We start from the raw sequence: 21,868 nt of genomic DNA, 5'->3' as shown, positions 1-21,868 counted from the left end.
ATTATTTGTGTTGCATGTATCAAAACTTATTACACATGAAGTGCCATGCATCAGGACATCTTGAACTACTAGGTTTCCATATGATGTGGACATGTGGTCACGTGCAATATATTTAAAAAAGAGAATTATCAAAATTGTCTGAAATCAGTCCTCAAATTATAGAGATTATATACATTTTAAAGAGTATGTTTACAAAAGCTGCCAAACTATTTGTTTGAAGATGGTTTTTTTTTTTTTTTCTGTGTGTGACGAGTAGTCTTCCAAAGGGGGTTTTAATAGCCCACGGATGCTCTAGAGTAGCCCAATATGAAGTGATGCAGGGCGATTCAGTGTCAAAAGATAGACATGCAAGTTCAGTGTTGGGATTTTTTTCCGTGTGAAAACATTTGTGCAGTTTTTGTGCTTACAGTAGACCTGTGTGGGAATTCAAGGGATCTCAGTCTTACTTTTAGTCTCTGTACAGCGGTCAGTGGACATGGGAGGGCAGTCTGAACCAGAGTCTAGTAGGGGGCTTAGTATTAAGTATTGAGGGGTCATAGCCCAGGTATGAAACAGAAGTATAGCTGACATACATACACTGAAAGGAGGAGGTTAGTTTTACTCTTCAACTCTCTCAAGACTCTGCCTTTTGTTACCGTTTGTGCGCTCCTGGTAAAATGTACAGTGACAAATATGGTGAAGATGCATGCAGTATTTGAAACATTTCATTTGATTTATCCTTGCTCAATTTCAGGCAGCAAAATAGCGCGAGTTCTTCAGATTGAGCAAGCTAGGCTTATTCACTATGATGCTTCAACACAGGCCCCGTCCTCGAAGTTCAACCCAGTGAAGATCATTATTTGACTAGAGACAAGCTGATCAGAGGCACATTTGCCTCCCTAAAAAGATGCGATTTTGCAGATGGGTGTAATTTTCAAAAGGCGTTTTTGGTAAGTCATCAGTGCTTAGTCTAATATGTGGTAGATCATCTCCAATGTATCTATGTTCTGAGATAGGCCAATGTACACAAAGTAACTGATTGTAACACAGTACATTATAAATGGAGTACGTTTGTGAATCTGATTAGGGTCTCGTGTTTCCTGTCTTAACACTGCACTCTTGTTAAACTTGCTTCATGGACCAATTTTTTACAGCTCTCTCTCTCGTTTGTTCTCTCTTTATTTTGTACCACATAATATCCTCAGGCGTGATGGCCCATCTTGTCTGTAAATGCTGTTCATAGAAGACGTATTGTTGTCAAACTGAATGTCTTTGGACTGCAGTTGTCTGACATCTTGGAAATAAAAAAAAACATGTTTTTGATGAGTTTGTTAGTTTCTGATAATACCTCAGTGCCCTCCTGGTTTCCTCTTTCTCTCGCTCACACACACTCGCACACGAACACGCACACACACTTTTAACTGCACTCCTATGCAAGGAGCTATTTTGGTACACTACTGCTTAACTGCATCTTCAGCAGTGTGGCGATATGTTGGTCAGGCATTCAAGAGATCTTTCTACCTGAAGCAGGGCAGCTAGTACCCTCAAGACATTTACATTGTCATTTAGCAGCCGCTTTTATCCAAAGCCACGTACAAAGGAGACATTCACTGAGAACAAAACGTCAACCAATGAACAAAACACAGTAAGAAAAAAAGCTGCCGCCACACAGCCAGTCCAATGAGTGTTTTAAGAACGGGCCCAGAGAGAGGACGGCTTCATACTTATTTATGAGAAAAGACTAACTGTTTGACTAACCTTACTCGCCCCTATTATTCATACTTCAATGGTGCATGAATATATGACTGGCGTGCAAGCACTGCAGCAAGACGGATTCTAATCCCGAACCAAAACGTTTTTAATATGGATGATACTCGCTCTTCAAACAGGAGCGCATGACTGAACATTTTCCCTTTGAGAGCTTCACGTGTACTAAATACTTGATGACAGAATGGCTATTCTCTGTGGATAAAGATATGGACCACAAGCAGCCTGAGCAGTACAGTGACATCGACCAGTGCAAGAATATGTCTATGAAGACTTTGTAGTTAAAGGCATGAAGTATTCACCAAGCAGTCTACATCTATTCCTTTTGAATTCACTCTCAACAAGACATCTGAAAGAAACAGTAATGAGTCTGAATCAGTTTGGAGACTGACAGTGTTTTCCTCTTCGTGTTTTTACGCCTTTTAATTGTTTGCATTTTTTTTTTGTTCACATGACGTAACCGGTTCAATTGTAGTCAGTTAATCTACTGAGTGAGTAGTGAGGGATGATCTTGTTCAGGTGGGGAAAATGCTTAAATAAATACATTAGTTTTCCCAAAAGGCAAACTTGATAAAATTCTTTCAAAAATTAAACATATTTAGAAAAAAAAATCAAATCAATGGAAGCAAATTGAAAAGACTTAAGGACTGAAATTAACAACCAGCTAATCTTGTCACCCTTTTCGTTCGAACCTAATAACATTTGGGTGACAAATGCCCCCGTTTAAAATCCAGCCCCTGATGCAAACAGCAAGATTAGCATCGATTAAACCGTGCGGGCTTTAGAAAAAAAACACAGATTACTCGCATTAGCTCTCAAAAATGTTCAAGTAATGACTCGTCTTGCTTAAATAACGAAAACTGTTAGTCCTGCGTGTTTGGAAGGGGGAAATGGAGTACCCTGAACTGGTCAGGTATCTGTAACATAGGGCCTACATTTCCCAGGCTCCAACACAGGCTCACACTCCCCACTCACTCTCACACCAACATCATCACACCCTCACTGGTAGAAGCACTCAATCAATCAATCAATCAATCATTCTTCTCAAGCCTCATAAAACACTCTGGAGTTGCTCCGGTCATCTGGACTAGCAGACAGAGCTGGCTGTGGCTGTAGCTGTAGCTGTGGCTGTGGCTGTGGCTGTGAGCGCAGGCAAAAGACTTAGCTGATGATCTTGCTGATGGCCTGCAAAGAGGGGAAGTCGTCGTCTCCCCCCATGTGCAAGGTCTTGTGGGAGTTGAAGTCCTTCTGGGCCAGCACCTGCCTACAGGTGGGGCAGACCTGGCAGTCCAGCTCGGGTCCCAGGCTGGGAGAGCTGGTCTGCCAGGCCGTCTTCTTTTTGTTCTTCTTGGCCTTGGCGGCGCCCCCTCCGCCTTGCTGCTTCTCCTGGGCCTTGAAGTCCCCGTGGGCCGTGAGGAGCTCCTGCTGCTTGTGCGTGTCCGGCAGCAGCACCAGCAGCTCGTTCAGCACCCTGTTGAAGTTGTCTCCCAGCAGCTCCTGGCAGCTCTTGTGGTACTGGGCTGCTGAGATCACACCCTAACAAGGGAGCAAGACAGCGAGGCATGTTTCTATGTTAGTGCGCACTATTAACTTCACAGGAACCAGCTTTACTGAGGAACTGTCAGAGGTACGGCCTTCTTAAAAAGACGATCTCTTATTAGGAGGGTGTGCACATCCACACACACACTAGCGTGCACTATTAACTTCACAGGATCCAGCTTTACTGAGGAACTGTCAGAGGCACGGCCTTCTTAAAAAAACTATCTCTTATAAGGAGGGTGTGCACACACACACACACTTTTTTTTTTAAACAATCTCCACTGCAGTTTAGTGTAATACAAATATGATGCAATATGCAAACAAACCTCTAAAGGAACGAACTGTAGACAAATTTCTTAAATCATTTCAAAAAGTTTTTATACATCTAGGGTCATCTTTATGAATGAAGGTGTTTGTTACCTGTCGGAATTGGCCAGAGTAGTTCTTAAACTCGTTGAACTTTGACTCATCATCCTGAAGGTAGACTTTAATAGACTCAATCAGGTCCATGTTCCTTTTATGGAAATTCTCAGGTCTGAGGTAGGTCCCGAGAGACTGTGTTGGTCTGATGAAAAGACAAATACATAACTTGAATTAAATAAATATATATGTGGCTAGTCACACCATTTTACAGACTGCTTTGAACAATTATTATACTATTTTACACAGGCTTTGATTCTGTTGTGATGGTGCATCAGGGGAAAGGTTCTGAAAACATTCATGGCTTTTGTTACATTATGTGTCTGACACAACTGTGTCAGCTCGAGGACTACACGTGTGTCATGTTTAAGCAGCTCTCTATGGAAAGCCATGACTGGATACATTTCAAGACCATAGTCTGTGGCCAACTATGCCCAACCCAAAAAAAGCTATGAAAGCTGGATGAAATGTATACTGGCCTAACTATACAGCATTACATCCGAGCCCACGTGTTTTACTCTGTTGTAGGGTTATTGTTATTTGGAAAATAAATGATCTCTGGTTCAACTTTGCAAATATTTTGTGATTACATTAAGTTAATCAAGTGTGAATAAAACTAGACGACCATTTTTGAGGAGCCATAAAAAGCAAACAGGATTCACACACACCGATTGGCAGCAGGAGCAGGCGCAGGAGGCTCCACAACATTACTGTTTAGAGGAACGCCCGTAAATCCAGGAGGAGGCTTGGTGACCATGGCTGCTACACCCCCCAACCCTGGCGGTGGTGGCGGAGGCCCAGTGTGGGTGCTCTTCAAGGGGAAGGCGCTTTTGAATCCTGAGGGGGAAGAAAAACCAGCACACCATCAGCATACACCCACAACGAGGGAAAAGACGCTACACTCAGCCTTTATCAGAAGAGTTAATTGGGTCTTTCCCTCACTGACTGAATATTGATGGTATCCTATGAAACTCCTTAGGTCTGCACCAATTACATTTATTTGCCGGCGAATGCTGATACCAAGTGTCAGCCGATAAGTGACATATGAGCCGTTCTAAACTGTGCTCAATTTTCAATTTCAGTTGTCAATTTCAATTTTCTCTCCCTTTAAGCCACCGTTGAAACTGGAATTTTGTGTTTAAAACATCACAACTATTAATCATCTAGTAAACTTGCATGGAGGGGTTGCATACTTATAACCAATGATAACAATAAGGACAATGGGGCACACTGTAAGACGGACTATTACGTGCAGGGAAATAACTGGCCTGCTAGTCGGTGCAGTACCAACTAAATTATCAAGCAGTATGCCATCGTTTTTGGATGACCTGTCCTTTAACTCATCACAAAGAGCAAAAAGGAAAGGTACAGTACCGGGTGGCGGCTTTTTGGAGATGAGGGCGGGGAAATCCTCTTCCACAGGAAGGGGTGCCGGGTCTGACGCTGGCAGTGGTTTGACAGGAGGGGGCTGCTCGGTCGGGGCCATCACGTAGCCGCTGTTCTGCACCGCGGGCCTTTCCGTGTAGCCGTTCATCAGAGCGCTGGACTTGGGCACGAACGCTGGAGTGCTGGAGTTCAGTACAGAAGCTTTTGGGGTGCTGGTGTCTGGCGGTGGCTTGCTCTGCGGTACGTTCTCCTTGTGAGCAGCGCTGGACGCCATTTCGCCCAGGTCGGTTGGCGCCCCGGAGGAAGCGGGGGCGGAGAGCTTCTTCTTCTTGCCCACCTTGGCGGCGCTGGGCTGGGGTGGCACCGCGCTGGGCTGGGGGGGCACCGCGCTGGGCCGGGGTGGCACCGCACCGGCCTTCACCGTCAGGAGCGAGGAGATGTCCAGCATGGTGGGCACCGGCGCGACCTTCTGGACCGGCTGAACCTTCTGGACCGGCTTGCCCGGACGGGGATCATCCTCGTCCGACGAACACGGTGACTTGACTCTCAGGGTGGCTTTGGGACCCTCGGCAGTACCAAGCTTCTTCTTGCGTTTGGATGACAAGGAGGAGGAAGAGGATGACGAGGAGGAGGGCAAGAGGGGCTGAGGGCCGCTCAAGGAGATGGGGGCAGACACAGGGGGAGCGCTGGGGGTTTTGCTGGGCGCCGGCTTGCCTCCGCCATTGGCCCATGCCGACCTCGTGCTTTCGGGCGGTTTCCTGGGTTTAATTTTGGAGATGAGGGCTGGGAAGTCTTCCTCCTGGAAGGATGACTTGCTACGGGGCGGTGCACTGTAGGCGGGAGTCATCGGTGAAGAATGCTTCACGGTAGAGAGGCTGGGGAAATCATCCTCCTTCAGAGTGACTGGAGCAGGTTTGTTTGAGCTGCTACCGAGAGGGAGAGAGAGAGAGAAAGAGATGGAGAGAGAGAGAGAGGGAGAGAGGCCGGTGAGGTGGAGAAACAGAGCATGGCATATCATGTCATGTGTTGTGATCCATCACCAAAAGCAAGGAGGCACAAAGCGATGCCAAGCAGCATCCATGCTCACCTTGTACCAGGAGGAGGGTTCCCCAGCACAGGGAAGTCACCTCCTGTGAGTGCAATGTTTCCCACCGCTGGTCGGCCTGAAAAACAAAAACAAGAAATAATTACTCCATGCACGAGAGTCAAAGCCAAAGGAATCAGGGAGCAAATGATTTCCCAAGACAGAACAAAAAGTACAGAGTGTTCTACAGTCTACAGGGTTCAACTAGGATTCTCTCTGCCATCACCTTGTGCTTCACTGGGCAGTTTTGCAGGGCCTCTGGCGTTTCTCATCTCCTCTGGGTGATCTACCCTCTCTCTGGGTTTCTGCGGGCCTCTGTCCGGGGGGGGCCCTCGCTCCTCCGGTCCTCGGGTGGCCAGTGAGGCCTGGAGTGCGGCAGCCACCTCTCTCTCCTCCTCGTCTCTGCGTGGTACACAGCAAAAAGCCCTCAATGCACCACCAGCTGCACACCAGTGCTTTTCCATCGCAGAGTGCACTACAGCTCGACTACATGACACCTTCAGTCATGCATGAGGAAATCCTGCGCTCACCAGTCACCATGCATTTACTATGTATGGCCAAAGGCAAGTGCGGCAGTGCAGGTCAACCCCGCTGCATTCACTGTTGTGTTGTCTATAGAGAATAATTGGCATCCAGGAAAAAGTCAGAATTTGGGTGCATATTGCATATTTGCCCTATGAGTACCCTACAAATCTGAGCTGCTCCATGATAGACGGCTTTGTATACATCTCATAGCGCGTAAGCCACCACAACAAATAATGTCATCAAAAACCCTTTATCTCAGATGGGGCATCGAGTTAATCAATGGAATTATAAATCCATTGCTTAATGAGGTGTTGTCCTGGACCATCCTAGCTGGAATGTCTACTTAACATCTTTATCTAGTTTTTAGGGATTAAATGAGCTTGACATCTCTATTATAAACACCAATAGACTGTTCCACTAAAAGAGCACGCATCATGCTTCTCTGTTTTCCGCCCATTCCTTTAGGGTGTTATATAGATTTTTGTGAATGTAAACGGTCAGCATTTTTCTCAGCTGTCTGAAATGCCTTGTTGGAATTCCGGCCCTTTTCCTTTGTCACAAGATAACACAATCTCGTAACACATTTGTACCTGCCTAGCTGTTCAAAAGCAAAAACACACTTAAAGTCACAGGAGTTCTAACAGAGCATTTCAGACAGAGGGTGAATAGAGATGTAGAGTGTGAGAAAAAAACAATGTGTTTTTGGAACATTGAAGTATGTGAATCTATTCTAGTAGACCTCAAAAATAGAATGAGGAACATTGAAAATTAGCATAATAGGTCATCTTTAAGCCCCTTGATCAGAGCTCTTTATTTGGTAGGAACACTTTGTTATTGATAACATGTTCTACCTGGGACTGTGCAACCTGAACCAGTGATATAGCGAGTTTTTACCGGTTGTATCTCCAGCTCTTCCTCATATTCTGCTGTGTTCCTGGGGCTCGTCCTCGGCCTGCTCGTCTGTTGAACCGATCCACCTCCTCATAATCCTCACCGCCAACTTGACCTTTAAAAGGCAAAAGAATAAATAAATAAATAAATACAGCCAGTGGACTGGAGAGTAAATCAATCATCATTGCAGAGACAGGGATGGTAACATTCTTCAAAAGGCACCATAATCCCACGATCCCACAGCAATGGACAATCAGACACAGACACCAAAGGCACTTAAATGTCCCTCAGACTTGACATGACTACAGAATTCTGTTGGTGTGACAGAAATATGATTTTCCTGGCATTCCTGGGCAGTCTGTCTCTGTGAGCCAATACAGATACAATATCTGCCGTTTACGCGTTCAAAACAGATGACATTGTAGAAAATATCTGTTATAGCCAGAATGGTAATGCAAACTCCTTAAAAAACCCCAAGCATGCTGAACAACAGTCATTATTATTAAATAACTGTCTAGCAAGTTGTCGTTAGAACTGACAGCCCGTTTATCTGCAGAAACAAATTAAACAATTTCCATAACCGCTGTTTTGCTTTTCTTCTTCCCCTCCTATCGCCGGCACTTCCGTTTTGAGTGCTATGACCGATAGTTGCATTTCACAGTGTTGCTGCACTGAAGCCCGATTATGAAACTCCTGGAATGAGGAGGATCCCATAGGGGGGTTTCTCCTACACAAAATCATAATTTCGTGAAACGCCCCTTAAAATCGGTCTTTGCTGCGGACTAACAATCAGCTGTCCGCAGGGGGCGCCTCCCAGCTTGGGGGACCCAGGAAATGGCCTACTTTGCCTTTCCTGTGGTGATGCCCCTGTCGCAAAATGTGGGTGGGGGAACAAAAATAACACTACACACATACAACACAGAGACAGACCTCCTAAATGTCAGGCACACCCAGGTGCAACGAGGGCTCGAAATTAACTTTTTGGCTTACCAGCTAACATGGCTGGTAGATGAAAAAATTTACCAGCCAATCATATTTTTTACCGGCCAAAATTAAACCTGCCATTTCAGACCAAATCTACACGCCATTGGCGCTTGGCGGGTGCCAATTTCGAGCCCTGGGTGCAACCAATGAAAAAAAAAAACGTCAAAACAGATCAACCGACTCGTGTTCTTCTCACCGTGTGTGTTGGGATCTCCACCGTTTCTCCTCTGCTGGCGAGGGGCATAGCTGAACTGCAGGTCGATGTGCCGGTTCTGCCGAGCCTCGGCCCGGTTCTTGCTGTGGGCTCCCGCCTTGTGGGCTTTGTAGTCGATCTCAGTGCGGAAGGCGTGAGTGAACTGCTCCGTGCTGCAGCGGCCCTCCTCGCAAAGGTAATGGCTCTCCCGGAAATGCTCCATAAGGTACTGATAGTCGCTGTGGAAAGGAACTACATTTAACCACTTCTCAAGAGCATCATACGCTATAGCTGGCACCCACATTGCACAAAGGCACTTCTGGGGTCTGTAGTCCATTAGTTTAGAGTTGCTAGCGGGACAATCACTTAAGAGCATTTTTAATAATAATAATAATACATTTTATTTATAGGGCGCCTTTCAAGAAACCCAAGGTAGCCTAACAACAGTGACTAATACAGTGAATAATACAGTTAAAAAATATTTTTAAAATGCACAAAGCAGAGCAGCAGCAGAGCAACAACTTCAGTTGGCAGGACCTTTACAGGTTTAAACCTTTAACCACTTCTTTACAGCTCAAGAGCATCATACACTATAGCTGGCACCCACATTGCACAAAGGCACTCCTAGGGTCTGTAGTCCATTAGTTTGGTGTTGCTAGCAGGACAATCACTTAAGAGCATGTTCAGGAATAATTGGTAAATACATCCATTCTGCTCTGATCTGTCGTTTTAGAGATGCTTCAATACATTACTCCAGGTTCTTGTAGCTAGAGTACACCTGCTCACGTCGCCTGAAATATCTGTCCGCTCTATTTACTGGCCCATGGCTATCATAGATTAGCTACAAGAGTGCACCACACATGTAAAGGAGTACATACAGACATGGACAAAATTGTTGGTACCCTTCCGTTAAAAGAAAAAGAAAAAAACACAATGGTCACTGAAATAACTTGAAACTGACAAAAGTAATAATAAATACGAATGTACTGAAAATGAACTAATTAAAATCAGACATTGCTTTTGTGGTTCAACAGAATAATTATGAAAAAAATGATGGTACCCTTAACTTAATATTCTGTTGCACAACCTTTTGAGGCAATCACTGCAATCAAGCGATTTCTGTAACTCTCAAAGAGTCTTCTGCACCTGTCAACAGGTATTTTGGGCAACTCCTTGTGAGCAAACTGCCCCAGGTGTCTCGGGTTTGAAGGGTGCCTTCTCCAGACTGCATGTTTCAGTTCCTTCCACAGATGTTCAATAGGATTTAAATCAGGGCTCATAGAAGGCCACTTCAGAATAGTCCGATGTTGTGCTCTTAGCCATTATTGGGTGTTTTTAGCTGTGCGTTTTGGAACATTATCCTGTTGGAGGAGCCATGACCTGCGACTGAGACCAAGCTTTCTGACACTGGGCGGCAGCACATTTCACTCGAAATGCCTTGATAGTCTTGAGATTTCCTTGTACCCTACACAGATTCAAGACACCCTGTGCCAGATTTAGCAAAGCAGCCCCAGAACATAACCGAGCCTCCTCCATGTTTCACAGTAGCTACAGAGTTCTTTTCTTTGTATGCTTCATTTTTGCATCTATGAACATAGAGCTGATGTGACTTGTCAAAATGCTCTAGTTTTGTCTCATCTGTCCAAAGGACATTCTCCCAGAAGCCCTAAAGCTTGTCAATTTGCATTTTGGCAAATTCAATGCACTATACTAGAGGATAGTGCCTCGAGCAAAAATTCGATACGCACCGAGTAGTTCCGCTTAACTAACCTGTAGTACTCTTGGGCTCCATCTGCATCGCAGAAATGGCAGAAATAGTGATCTCTCCGCAGGTGTTTGAGGAGCTCATCGTTGTCCAGGTAGCGCTCGTCACAAAATTTACACAGGGGGTGTCCTCGGTGGGACGTGTCATCTGGGTCCCCTTGCGTTCGATGTCGAGCCAAGTCTTTGCGATTGTACCACTTTTTCTCGTATGAAAATATCTGGGGAGAGATTTGACAGAAACAGCTTCACATGACAACCTTGCTATGTGGCCACAAGAGGACACATATTTCATCACAGCCCAGAAACAACAATAAAAACAAAAATCATAAAAAACAAAACAAAAAAACACATCAAAAGTATGTTACCTTCAAGTGCCTGACACAGATTTTACAGCAAAATAGTTCATGCTGTTTTCTCATGTGTTGTTCCAACTCTTCAAATTTAGAAAAAACCTTTGGTTCCCGACACTGTGGACACTCGGATAGCAAAATCCGCCTGACATGGGAAATGTGAAATACAAGTATGTCAGACACTAGCACACATAGCATATGACATACAAAACACAGCAATACATCAGTTATACACATAATCATCATCAGCACCATAATTTAACAAAGAAATGTTGCACAACCGTACTTACCGATACTGTGCATAGATCTTGGTATCACTGAAATAGATGTCATTCTCACACTGGAGCTGATCAGTTGAAATTGATAAAAAAGGTTGCCGTTTCTTGACAAAAATAACCTGAAAAACAAACGTAAGAAAATTGAATGTTTGGAATGACATATGAACATCAATCAGTAAGCCCAGATACCCATCCACAATCGCTGATTACCAATATCTGGGGTTCCAAGAAAAAATAACTGACCTTCCACTATAACGTTACTCTCACCACTGAAGCTTTCTCTGTAGAAGTAGGCATATATATATATATATGTTCTTGTGGATAAAAAGTCGTTCAGTTAAGAATTACGGTAAAGTTTATATACCGCATGTCAAAACAGAAAACAGGCCGACAGAGAAGCAATTATCGGAGTTCACCTTTCCATTCCAACCTCGCCGTTCCCATGTGACTGACTGACGTGATCATGTACACACGAGCAGCTGAAGATAGTGTAAGAAATGACACGTTGTACAACAACCTAACGTGGTTGTTAAGTAATCTATCTACGAAGGATTGCATAATCCCACCAGACAGTCGGTGAAATTGACTAACTTTGCTAGCTAGATAGCTGGCTGTGTCAGCTAGCTCACCGAAATCTCAATCATTCAAACGAAAACACATGTCGTTTTGGTTACGCTGGAATGTTCAGGAGAACAAAACAAAATATGAACCACCTAGGCTACACAACTAAATAATAAACACCGCAAAGAACCACGTACGTGTGGCTAATGTTAGAAATGGAGCTACATAGGTCTAGCAATGGTAACTAGCTATACAGCTAGATAGAACTGTAAGCTATCCAAGTTTGTTTGTAAATTGACAGTGCGTGTCTAAGTATGTCAAACAATACCTAAGTTGCTGCTTTTATCTCAATTTACTGTAACTGTTATAAGTATCGAGAACAAATAAAGCTAGCTGTAAAGCTATCAATCTTAGCTGTCAATTTGCTATGCAACGTTAACGTTAGCCAGCTGGCTAAGTGGGCCAAACATCAGCTAGGGATAACGTGCTTCTTCGCTACCGTTAGCATCAAACAGACTATAAAGTAACCTTGTGCTTTAGAAGTCCAGTTAGACATTCTAAACAAGAGGCCTTCATAACGATTAGCAGATATAGATACAAAAACATAGTTAGCTCGTTACCAACCTTGTCAAGTTCCTCCCGGCAGACGGCGCAGTATTTTTGCTCACATAGCACCCTCATCTTGGTTGAGCAACGATAGCACACCGGGTGATCACATTTTCCTAAAGCGAAAATGTCAATATCTTGACAGCAGAGCACACATGTGCGTTCGGTTTCTTTCTGAGATGTTGATTCCATGATATAAAGGCACAAATTACGAGCTTATAGGTTTACAGACTTGTACACCAAGTATTAGCGGTGAAAATCCAAGAAGGTGAGGTCTCTCAAGATTGCGTTGTTGGCTAGTTACGCTAAGTTTGTGTTGGGAGGGTGGCTGACGACGATGCACCGGTTTACGTAACAGCATGTGCTGATGCATTGTGGGTGAAATGGTTCTCGGACTGTCAAAGGAAGTTGTTAGTAGATGATGGTGGGAGTGTGCAAGTACCAACTGTCGTTGTAATTTTGTATGCTGCAGATGAGCATTTCTGGAAATTCCGGGTTAGGGAAAATCGATAAAATAACGCTCACAGGTCAATCACTTGGACATGGTCAAGTAATTTAAACCAATGCATAAATAAACAAGTCAACACATACATGGTTCAAAATAAATAGACACAAATTATCATGTCATATTCTATGCTAAGGTTGGTTTCCAGGTGCCCACAGTATTGTATTCCTGCAGGCTTTTACCTGAAGATAAGTCACATAAGAGCATTTTAGTCCATTGTTCCATGGATTTTTCTGTAAATGTCATAAAATCATATTATTTTCATTTGGAATATTCTTCCATGGGATAATGTATAGAACGCAGGTCCTTATCGGAAAATAAGTCCCGACAGGGTGAACCGGACACCGACGCGAAGCGGAGGTGTCTTGCTTCGCCCTGAAGGGACTTATTTTCCGATGAGGACCTGCGTTCTATACATTATCCCGCTTATTATACGGCAACTTGCCAAAACAAAAAAATAACTTAACACAGTGTGTCTTTTTACAATGTATGTGTTACTATACGTAGTGTTAAAAAGCAGAGAAATAGTTCGCCAAAGACGTTGAACTTCAGAGACGTTGAACATTCTTTAGAACACAGCTGCTCAACCGTCCGCTGAAACTCCATTGATAAGTTACCGGACTCAATACTTTCGGAATGATACGAAAGAACTATATCAGAAGCACAAAACCCGTTGCCATTGACAGCACAGCGGTCATTATATGCAGGTCATTATATGAAAATAAGTACCTGCGAACGTTGGGGATGGCCCATTCAAATCAACGGGGCTTTTTGGAACGTTCTGAAGAGCCGTATAATAAGTAAGGGATAATGAATAGAACGCAGGTCCTTATCGGAAAATAAGTCCCGACAGGGTGAACCGGACACCGACGCGAAGCGGAGGTGTCTTGCTTCGCCCTGAAGGGACTTATTTTCCGATGAGGACCTGCGTTCTATACATTATCCCGCTTATTATACGGCAACTTTCCAAAACAAAAAAATTACTTAACACAGTGTGTCTTTTTACAATGTATTTGTTACTATACGTAGTGTTAAAAAGCAGAGAAATAGTTTGCCAAAGACGTTGAACTTCAAAGACGTTGAACATTCTTTAGAACACAGCTGCTCAACCGTCCGCTGAAACTCCATTGATAAGTTACCGGACTCAATACTTTCGGAATGATACGAAAGAACTATATCAGAAGCACAAAACCCGTTGCCATTGACAGCACAGCGGTCATTATATGCAGGTCATTGACAGCGGTCATTAAGTCCATAGCAACGGTCAGTTATCGGAAAATAGTTGACCGCAGAACGTTGGGAAGCCCCATTCAAGTGAATGGAGCATTCTACAGCATTAAGAAGAGCCGTGTAATAAGTAAGGGATAATGTATAGAACGCAGGTCATTGTCGGGAATTGGGAAAATAAGCCCCGACAGGGCGAACAGCACCCCGACGCGAAGCGGAGGGGTTTTGCTTCACCCTGAAGGGGCTTATTTTCCCGACAATGACCGGCGTTCTATACATTATCCCGCTTATTATACGGTTACTACTTAAACAAACAAATTACTTAACACCGTGTGTCTTTTGTCCTGTGTCTTGTTACTATACGTAGTGTTTAAAAGCAGAGAAATAGTTCGCCAAAGACGTTGAACTTCAAAGACAGTTGAACATTCTTTAGAACACAGCTGCTCAACCGTCCGCTGAAACTCCATTGATAAGTTACCGTACTACTTGCGGAGTGCTACGAAAGACGTGAATTAGAGGCAAAAAGGCCACTTTCCTTGACAGCGGTCATTAAGTCCATAGCAACGGTCAGTTATCGGAAAATAGTTGACCGCAGAACGTTGGGAAGCCCCATTCAAGTGAATGGAGCATTCTACAGCATTAAGAAGAGCCGTGTAATAAATGAAAATAAGTACCTGCGAACGTTGGGGATGGCCCATTCAAATCAACGGGGCTTTTTGGAACGTTCTGAAGAGCCGTATAATAAGTTCACTTAATGCTCGGGGGAAATGTACCCCCAGTACCCCCTGTAACTGTACCCCCAGCTTTGAGCCTAACTGTATAATTTTGAAAAAGGTATAAAGTGGGCAAGGGGGGTAGTGTGAACTCCAGTGATGATTAGTCTTGATCAGCAAATGAAAATTAGAATCAAACCCACAAGCAGGGACTGGAGAAGGTGGGCTGTTCACTTCATGACTGAGATGTACAAAAACCCAGATCCAGGAATTTTTCCTTTGGAACCAGGAAGCCTTCTGACAGAAGCATCCAGTCGGCCAATACTCAGAGCCACATTCTCTGAGTATGGCCGGCTTATGTTTGAGCTGCAGTGTATTCCTGTTCTCATTTGTAGACCAATGTTGTTTGCACTAGTTTTGTTCAGTATTCCAGAATTCACCCATACATGTAGGCTAGTTCATAGCCAGTGTAGACGTCCATGATTTGATCAGGTCTGTATTTGTTCTTGTGTTGACCCACCTGTCTATAGCAGCTAGTTGCAATGCATATTCATTGCAGTGTGATTGAATGTGTGAGAATTTGTGCCAAAACAGCAGCGCATGGTGTTATTTGACAGCTCTGGGACAGAGGCACCAGCAAATGTGACTTTTGGCCATGCACTGAGGAGTCCAGTCCTGTGCCCCCTCCTATTAGATCTTCAATCTCTCCAAATATTGTCCCACTTCTGACATCAGTGAAGGGAGCAGTGGATAAAGAGATTCACACATATAATGAGATTCATGATCTTAGCCAGTATATTTGGCCATTTGAGAAAGAGGATTTATTTTAGTGTAAGCAGGTTCACTAATGGTGCCTGTTAGCTCAAGTCAGCTCACGACACCCCAAAGTAAATATGAAACCAGATTTATGTCAACTTAACTGATAAACAACATATATTTCCTTGAAATATTTCACATAGTAACGGTGGTTCCTGAAAATAAGCAGCTCTAATGCCCTGTTCATCTTTACCTCTCATGTCAACATTTCATTGTTCTGCCACTAGATGGCAGGCTGACGCCTCATGGCGATACTTAGGGTTTGTTATAAGATCACTCCTTGTCCCTGTCTCATTAGGCTCTTTCATATAACATAGAGAATGCTAACTGTGTCCTTCTCCATTATACAACGGCCAATTACAATGCATTAAGACATTTTAATATCACACACCACTGCCAATGTCCAGCAGCCTTTATGGGTTCTTAAGCTTTAATGAATGTTTACTACATTTCAGCATTTGATGTTTGCGAGATCTTTATCAGCCCACAATCCTATTCCAAATACACTGCCATAGTTATTTTATTTAACCAGTGTTATAGAAAGCCACTCAGATCTAATTCAGATCTAAAAACAGAGGAGGCAAATAGATATCACTAGCCAGAAAAAAGCCCCATGAGAGGCTGCAGTGATGGAGATGAGCAAACATGTTGTGACTGACCTCTGGGTGAGTCCTCGGGCATGAACAGAACTCCAGAAGTGGCTCTGCGGCCCGGAGGTAGGAGGTGCATCTTTGGCCCCCTTGGCTGAGTGGATAAAGTCACATAATATTTGTATTTGTGGACATGCGTTATGTTTTTTTCCCCAGCTCAATTTACCTCATTGGCTCTTAGTGTTGTTTTGAGGGGGGTAGAATCAGTGGAGAGGAACGAGGACTGGAAAAGCATTTTCTGTGGGAAAGCTGGCTACTGCCACCATCTTCCCTCCCCTTTCCTATGCGTCGTCGGCTCCAAGTGGGGATTTGCCCTATCTTTTACCGACTTAGCCCCTCGGTGTGCTCAGAAGGCACCCGAAAGATATAAAGGATGAAAGAGAATGGATTTTTTTTTTGTGCCGTGTGTGTCCTTATCATGATCTGATACATTACAAATTTGTCTGACTGAGTCATCAAAGAGCACTCGAAGGGGACCGAAAGCAGAATTGGATCCTTGGTTTTGCCGGGTGAAAGTGACTGATTGTGGCGCGGACCTATCTCAGAGCCAAGCCGCATTTAAGAGTCCCCCCGTCGCCACACACACACACTGGTTGACGACCTGGGCTCCACCATTACCTTTTGTTTGGTGATTTTACCTCGCAAACACACGTGCGTTCGGTGATTATTTGGTGCTTGCTGCACCTCATTAAAGTTCCCTGTGCTGCAGTCACACAGAGAGTAGCAGAGGTTAATGCCAGTCAATTGCTGTTGCTATGTTCCTGTCTTTTTCCCTTTCTCTCTCTCTAACACACACACACACACACTCTTTATCTCTCACTCTGTCTTTGTCTATACCAATATCTCTGTCTTCCATTCAGGACCCAGAAACCCTCTCTTCTGTGCCCTTTCTCTCTTAATTTCATTTTATTTATGTAGCGCCAAAATAATCAAATTGTCTTAACATATCTGGTTTTGAATAACTATGTATGTCCCTTTTTAAAGTTGCTGTTTCTTCTTCTGCCTCTGCCATGCCTCTCAATCTGTCTATCTGTTCTTGCTTAATGTTCCGATTTTTCTTGTGATGAATGAGTCTGTCATCTTCCCTGTCTCCTTCTCTCCACCTCTTTCATTCAATCTTTCTGTGACACACACACACGTACACGTACAAACACACACACACACACACACATACAAAACAAACAACTCCACCTGCTCTTTCATCTTTCGGCCTTTGTGGCTCCAGTGACGTCTCTCTGTGAGGTGGATGTTTGATTTCATGCAGTGAAAGGTTGTGAAGAGGGGGCGAAGGGGAGTGCCGGTGGTGAGGGAACGAGGGGTCAGTTGGGAGTCACAAAAGTGTGAGGTCATTAAAGCAGAAAGGCGATAGCCCAAGGCATCTCTTGGCCTGTAGCAGCTTATAAATACACGCACACACATACAACCACACACACACACACACACATAGATGTGTGTGCACTTACACATGTGCACATGGCATCCTTAACTCTTCATTCTACAGCTCAAAGTGAGGTTACAAACTACTCTCTTCTCTTCTCTTCTCTTCTCTTCTCTTCTCTTCTCTTCTCTTCTCTTCTCTTCTCTTCTCTTCTCTTCTCTTCTCTTCTCTTCTCTCCTCTTCTCTTCTCTGCCATCTCTGCATAACTGCCCTGAGGTTTCTACCTTTCAGACCACTTCCAGTTGTGTTCCTCAGTTGTCAAGAGCATGGTGCAACACAGCTCTCCTTCAAGTTTACTATCAGAGGCTGTCCAACTGAAACCGTGACTGACATGTGGAGGCTTAACCCACCCACGAAGTCTTTCACCATTGGTGGAACTAGTCCATTCCCTTTCCTCCCTCCCCCTCTCACCCTCTTAAAGCTGGCATGACATTCTTTGCTTGAAGGCCTTCCAGCAATCTGGTCACGGCACATCCATATAGCACTCAATTTAGAATGTTCATTTCATCGACTCTTCCATAGCTTCAGTTGCTCTTATGGATTGGGTATGACCCAATACCATTGAAGCATCCAAGAACAAGTAATCAGCGGTCAAGCATAGATAATGGTCATTTGTAAATTGATTGACGTATGTTTTATACAGTGCTTTTTTATACATCGTTTTATAAAGACATTGAAAGCTTGCATCTATTATGACATGTTGAAGTCAAGAAAAGGGTTGTATAAAGATTTCAGCTGACTACAAGTTAAAGGAATAATTTGTATTTCAACAGTATTATAATAAACACACAGAGAGATACTAATACATGTAAAACATCTGACACATACAGACAGTATACCCCTCAAGTGTCCTATTGGATCGCATCTCTGTTTACCTACCGGCTATAGCTTAGCCGCATTGGCTAATCAGGCTCAGTGGTGTTTACAGTATCAATAAACCCGCAGCCACAGTTGGCCTCTCAGGTGAAGGTGTGAAGGCTGTTTGGTTGCGTGTGATACGGCCAACCTCTCTTACCGCAAGCCGAGTGTCGGCAATAAAGATGCGGCGGTGTGGCTAAAAGCTGTTAAACAACCACAAACACAATTGCTGCCGCGCTAACCCCCCACACACCCTTTAATGAACCGCTGCCTGAGCCTAATGAGTCCCACAGGAGATGTGTGTGTGTGTGTGTTCGTGCATTGTGCCGTCCCGCTGCGCCAGGATCACGGTTGTGACGTCGGTGCATTTTGACCCTTCATGGCTTCCTTTCTTCTCCACCTGGTAGCCGTGTGATTCTGCCTCTTTGCAAAGAAAAAACAAACAGCAACAGCATTGGTGTGAGACATCTTCACCAATACGCTCTGCTCAAACTGCTGCATTTACATTTCCGTACGTTCACAAAACAATACAGCCAGATGTGTCAACTGTCAAGGCTGACTTGGTGTGGGAGATGGTGTGATTAACCAGAACAGGTGAATTTCTTAGTGTGAGGTGAATTAAAGTCAATAGAATTTTTTTCATTTCTTATATGAGATGCATTATGAATTTTTTTGTGAGGTGAATTTTTTTTTAATGCTAGCATGACACAAAAGACATAGGAGCATGTGTCTCATGGCAAAAGCCTGAGAGTTGGTGACCCTGATAAATGCTACAAGCAGTTTGCTAGGTGCTAGCTGAACATACACACACTACCCAACCTTTCCCCAGCTTGTCGTTGACCGTCTTCTGCTGCTGATGTGAATGTTAAGTATGATGTGCTGTAGGCACGTCTGACAAGTCAGAGAATGCTTCTCGCTTCTCCCAAATGTGGGTCTCCATGAAATTCAGTCTCACAGAAGGGGGCTAGCCTGTGCTACTGATCGAGTTGAGCAGGTGTGCATACAATGGATTTGGGGTGGTGGGGGGGTCAAAAAGATTTGAGTTGTGTAATGTGCTGGCATTGTATGATTGTAATTACAATTGAGCACTTTTATATTTATCTCTCTTTTTATCCTTCTCACTTTATATTCAGGCATCAACTGGCGGGCTGAACCACATCTGTCTCATGAGAGAGAAAGAGAGAGGAGAGGGGGGGCGGGGGGGAGAGAGATGCACGCAGGTGTTCCCTGAGATAAGTCCAAAAGATCTCCCCCACCATGCAGCAGACAGTCACAAGCCCAGCAGTCATGGGAGGTAATTAAAATCAGCGTTATCATTACATGTTTGGAGAGGTGCTCTTTGGGGAGGAAGGATGCACTGACACACACACACACACACACACACACACACACACACACACACACTTCAGCTGCAGGGGGAGGGAGGAAAAAGAGAGGAAAACCAAGTACGAAATCATGAGGTATTGTGTGGAGCAGACCTCCCACACAGCAGCACATCAAAGACGGGCCTTACAGTGCGCACATGCTTCTGTACGTACACTAACACACACACACACACACACACACACACACACACACACACACACACACACACACACACACACACACACACACACACACTCAAACACACACACACACACACACACACACACACACACACACACACACACACACACACACACACACACACACACACTCAAACACACACACACACACACACACACACACACACACACACACACACACACACACACACACAGACAGACAAACACACATGCACTTGCATATATTAGCTAGTGTACTCATTCCATTGTAACGTTTATGTTCAAGATTCCAGAAGAACTTTGCCTTTGACTCTCCATTGGAGCTGGTGGGAGAACATCCAGAGAGAGCAGTATGGGCTTGCACCTTATGGCGTGACAGCAGTTCCTAGGGGGAGCATCTGAGGGAGGAAAATGATGAATGATTTATCGCATGGAAAAGGACAACAGGAGCTGATTAGAGGAGCATTGGGGTATCTGATGTGCAGAACACTAGTGATTATCTCCTGAGCGCCCTAAGAAATGGCCTGGAAAGGTTGCAAGTCGGACATGAATACTAATAATGAAAATGTGACCTCTTGCTGTGGTCATTTCATACAATTAAAAAGAGAAAAACACTGCTTCTTTTCCTGACAACCTTAGATCACATCAAATCATTTTCCTTCATTTTCTTCCCTTCTATCCTTCCTTCATTCCTTTTTTTGGAGAGAGTATGGGGATGTTCGGCATTCGCTAGGCGAGCTCAAACCTGGCACACAGGGGGGGGGGGGCACCCAGGGGACAGCTGGGGAGGGGACTCTTAGCCTCTGAGGGCACCAACAGCTGGCACGCAGGCTTGAGCTGTGGTCCCCGGTGAACACCTGGGTTACAGCACTGGCCCCTAGCCCACCCCTTATCCCCTCGGGGGGTTTCCACAACATCCCCCAGAATCCCATGCAGCTCCCTCTGGGGGAGTTCGGAAGAGATCAGAAATGTTTCTGATGAGTCTACCATATGCATGTCATAAACCTGTGTAGTCATTTACGCATGGTCTGTATATGTACATTAGGACTTATTTTAAAGGAGGCAAACAACCAAATGTGAAAGTGTGCAAACGTCACTGCGATTGACATCCCCTAGACCTCTTTTGAAAGGCACACTATGCATGTATGTACAGTTACAAGATTTTAATGGCATCCTCAAATTAATTTTGATGGCATTCTGTTGTTCCCAGTAGCCACCCAGTCTTTTCACTGTGGAGTTGTAGCATCTGGGTCAGAGACCCTGCAAATATGTCAGAACAGCTTTTATTCCCTGGCATTGTCAATTATACAGCCAAAATCTATAGATTAGCAAACTAATGAGATTAAATCAGTGCCAGTTGTGCTGTGCTTATAAGGCAGGTCTGTTGGCTTTTATGTAGTCAGCTTGCTAGTTTTAGCAGCCTGGTCTCAATCTGCCGTCGTACATACAGTACTGTGCAAAAGTTTTAGGCAGGTGTGAAAAAATGCTATGAACTAAGAATGCTTTGAAAAATGTAAACAATAAATGTTTATTTTTTATCCATTTACATGGTAAGACTGAGCACAGCAACAAGACACAACGTTGTTATACTGCATCAGCAGGGTCTCTCCCAGACAAAGATTTCAAAGCAGACAGGGTTTTCAAAATGTGCAGTTCCAGCTCTTTTGAAGAAGACGTTGAGGATCGTAGACGCAGTGTTCAGCCAAGGAAACTTAATGCAGCTGATGAAAAACACATCAAGCTTATTTACCTTCGAAATCGGAAGATTTCAAGCAGTGGCATCAGCTCAG

At 44.2% G+C, this 21,868-nt stretch overlaps 1 protein-coding gene across 2 annotated transcripts; it reads right to left on the bottom strand.

The window, feature by feature from the left end:
- Nucleotides 1-1,879: 1,879 nt before the first annotated feature.
- Nucleotides 1,880-12,637, bottom strand: znf598 (zinc finger protein 598). Of its 2 annotated transcripts, none has more exons than XM_080856518.1 (12): nucleotides 12,346-12,637; nucleotides 11,173-11,279; nucleotides 10,898-11,027; nucleotides 10,539-10,750; nucleotides 8,772-9,007; nucleotides 7,595-7,706; nucleotides 6,402-6,577; nucleotides 6,179-6,254; nucleotides 5,080-6,017; nucleotides 4,374-4,542; nucleotides 3,706-3,850; nucleotides 1,880-3,282 (listed from the first exon to the last, which is right to left on the bottom strand). In XM_080856518.1, exons 1-12 carry the CDS (start codon nucleotides 12,517-12,519, stop codon nucleotides 2,908-2,910), a joined length of 2,850 nt encoding a protein of 949 aa, XP_080712644.1. In that variant the 5' UTR covers nucleotides 12,520-12,637; the 3' UTR covers nucleotides 1,880-2,907. The 2 variants fall into 2 exon arrangements, with proteins under 2 accessions (XP_080712644.1, XP_080712645.1); XM_080856519.1 differs by having other exon boundaries at nucleotides 5,080-6,014.
- Between the last annotated feature and the right edge of the window lie 9,231 nt (nucleotides 12,638-21,868).

Source organism: Sprattus sprattus, assembly GCF_963457725.1.
Source record: "Sprattus sprattus genome assembly, chromosome: 18".
Classification (NCBI taxonomy): Eukaryota; Metazoa; Chordata; class Actinopteri; order Clupeiformes; family Clupeidae; genus Sprattus; species Sprattus sprattus.
The sequence above is the reverse complement of the archived record's forward strand: the minus strand, read 5'-3'. Positions and strand labels throughout refer to the sequence as shown.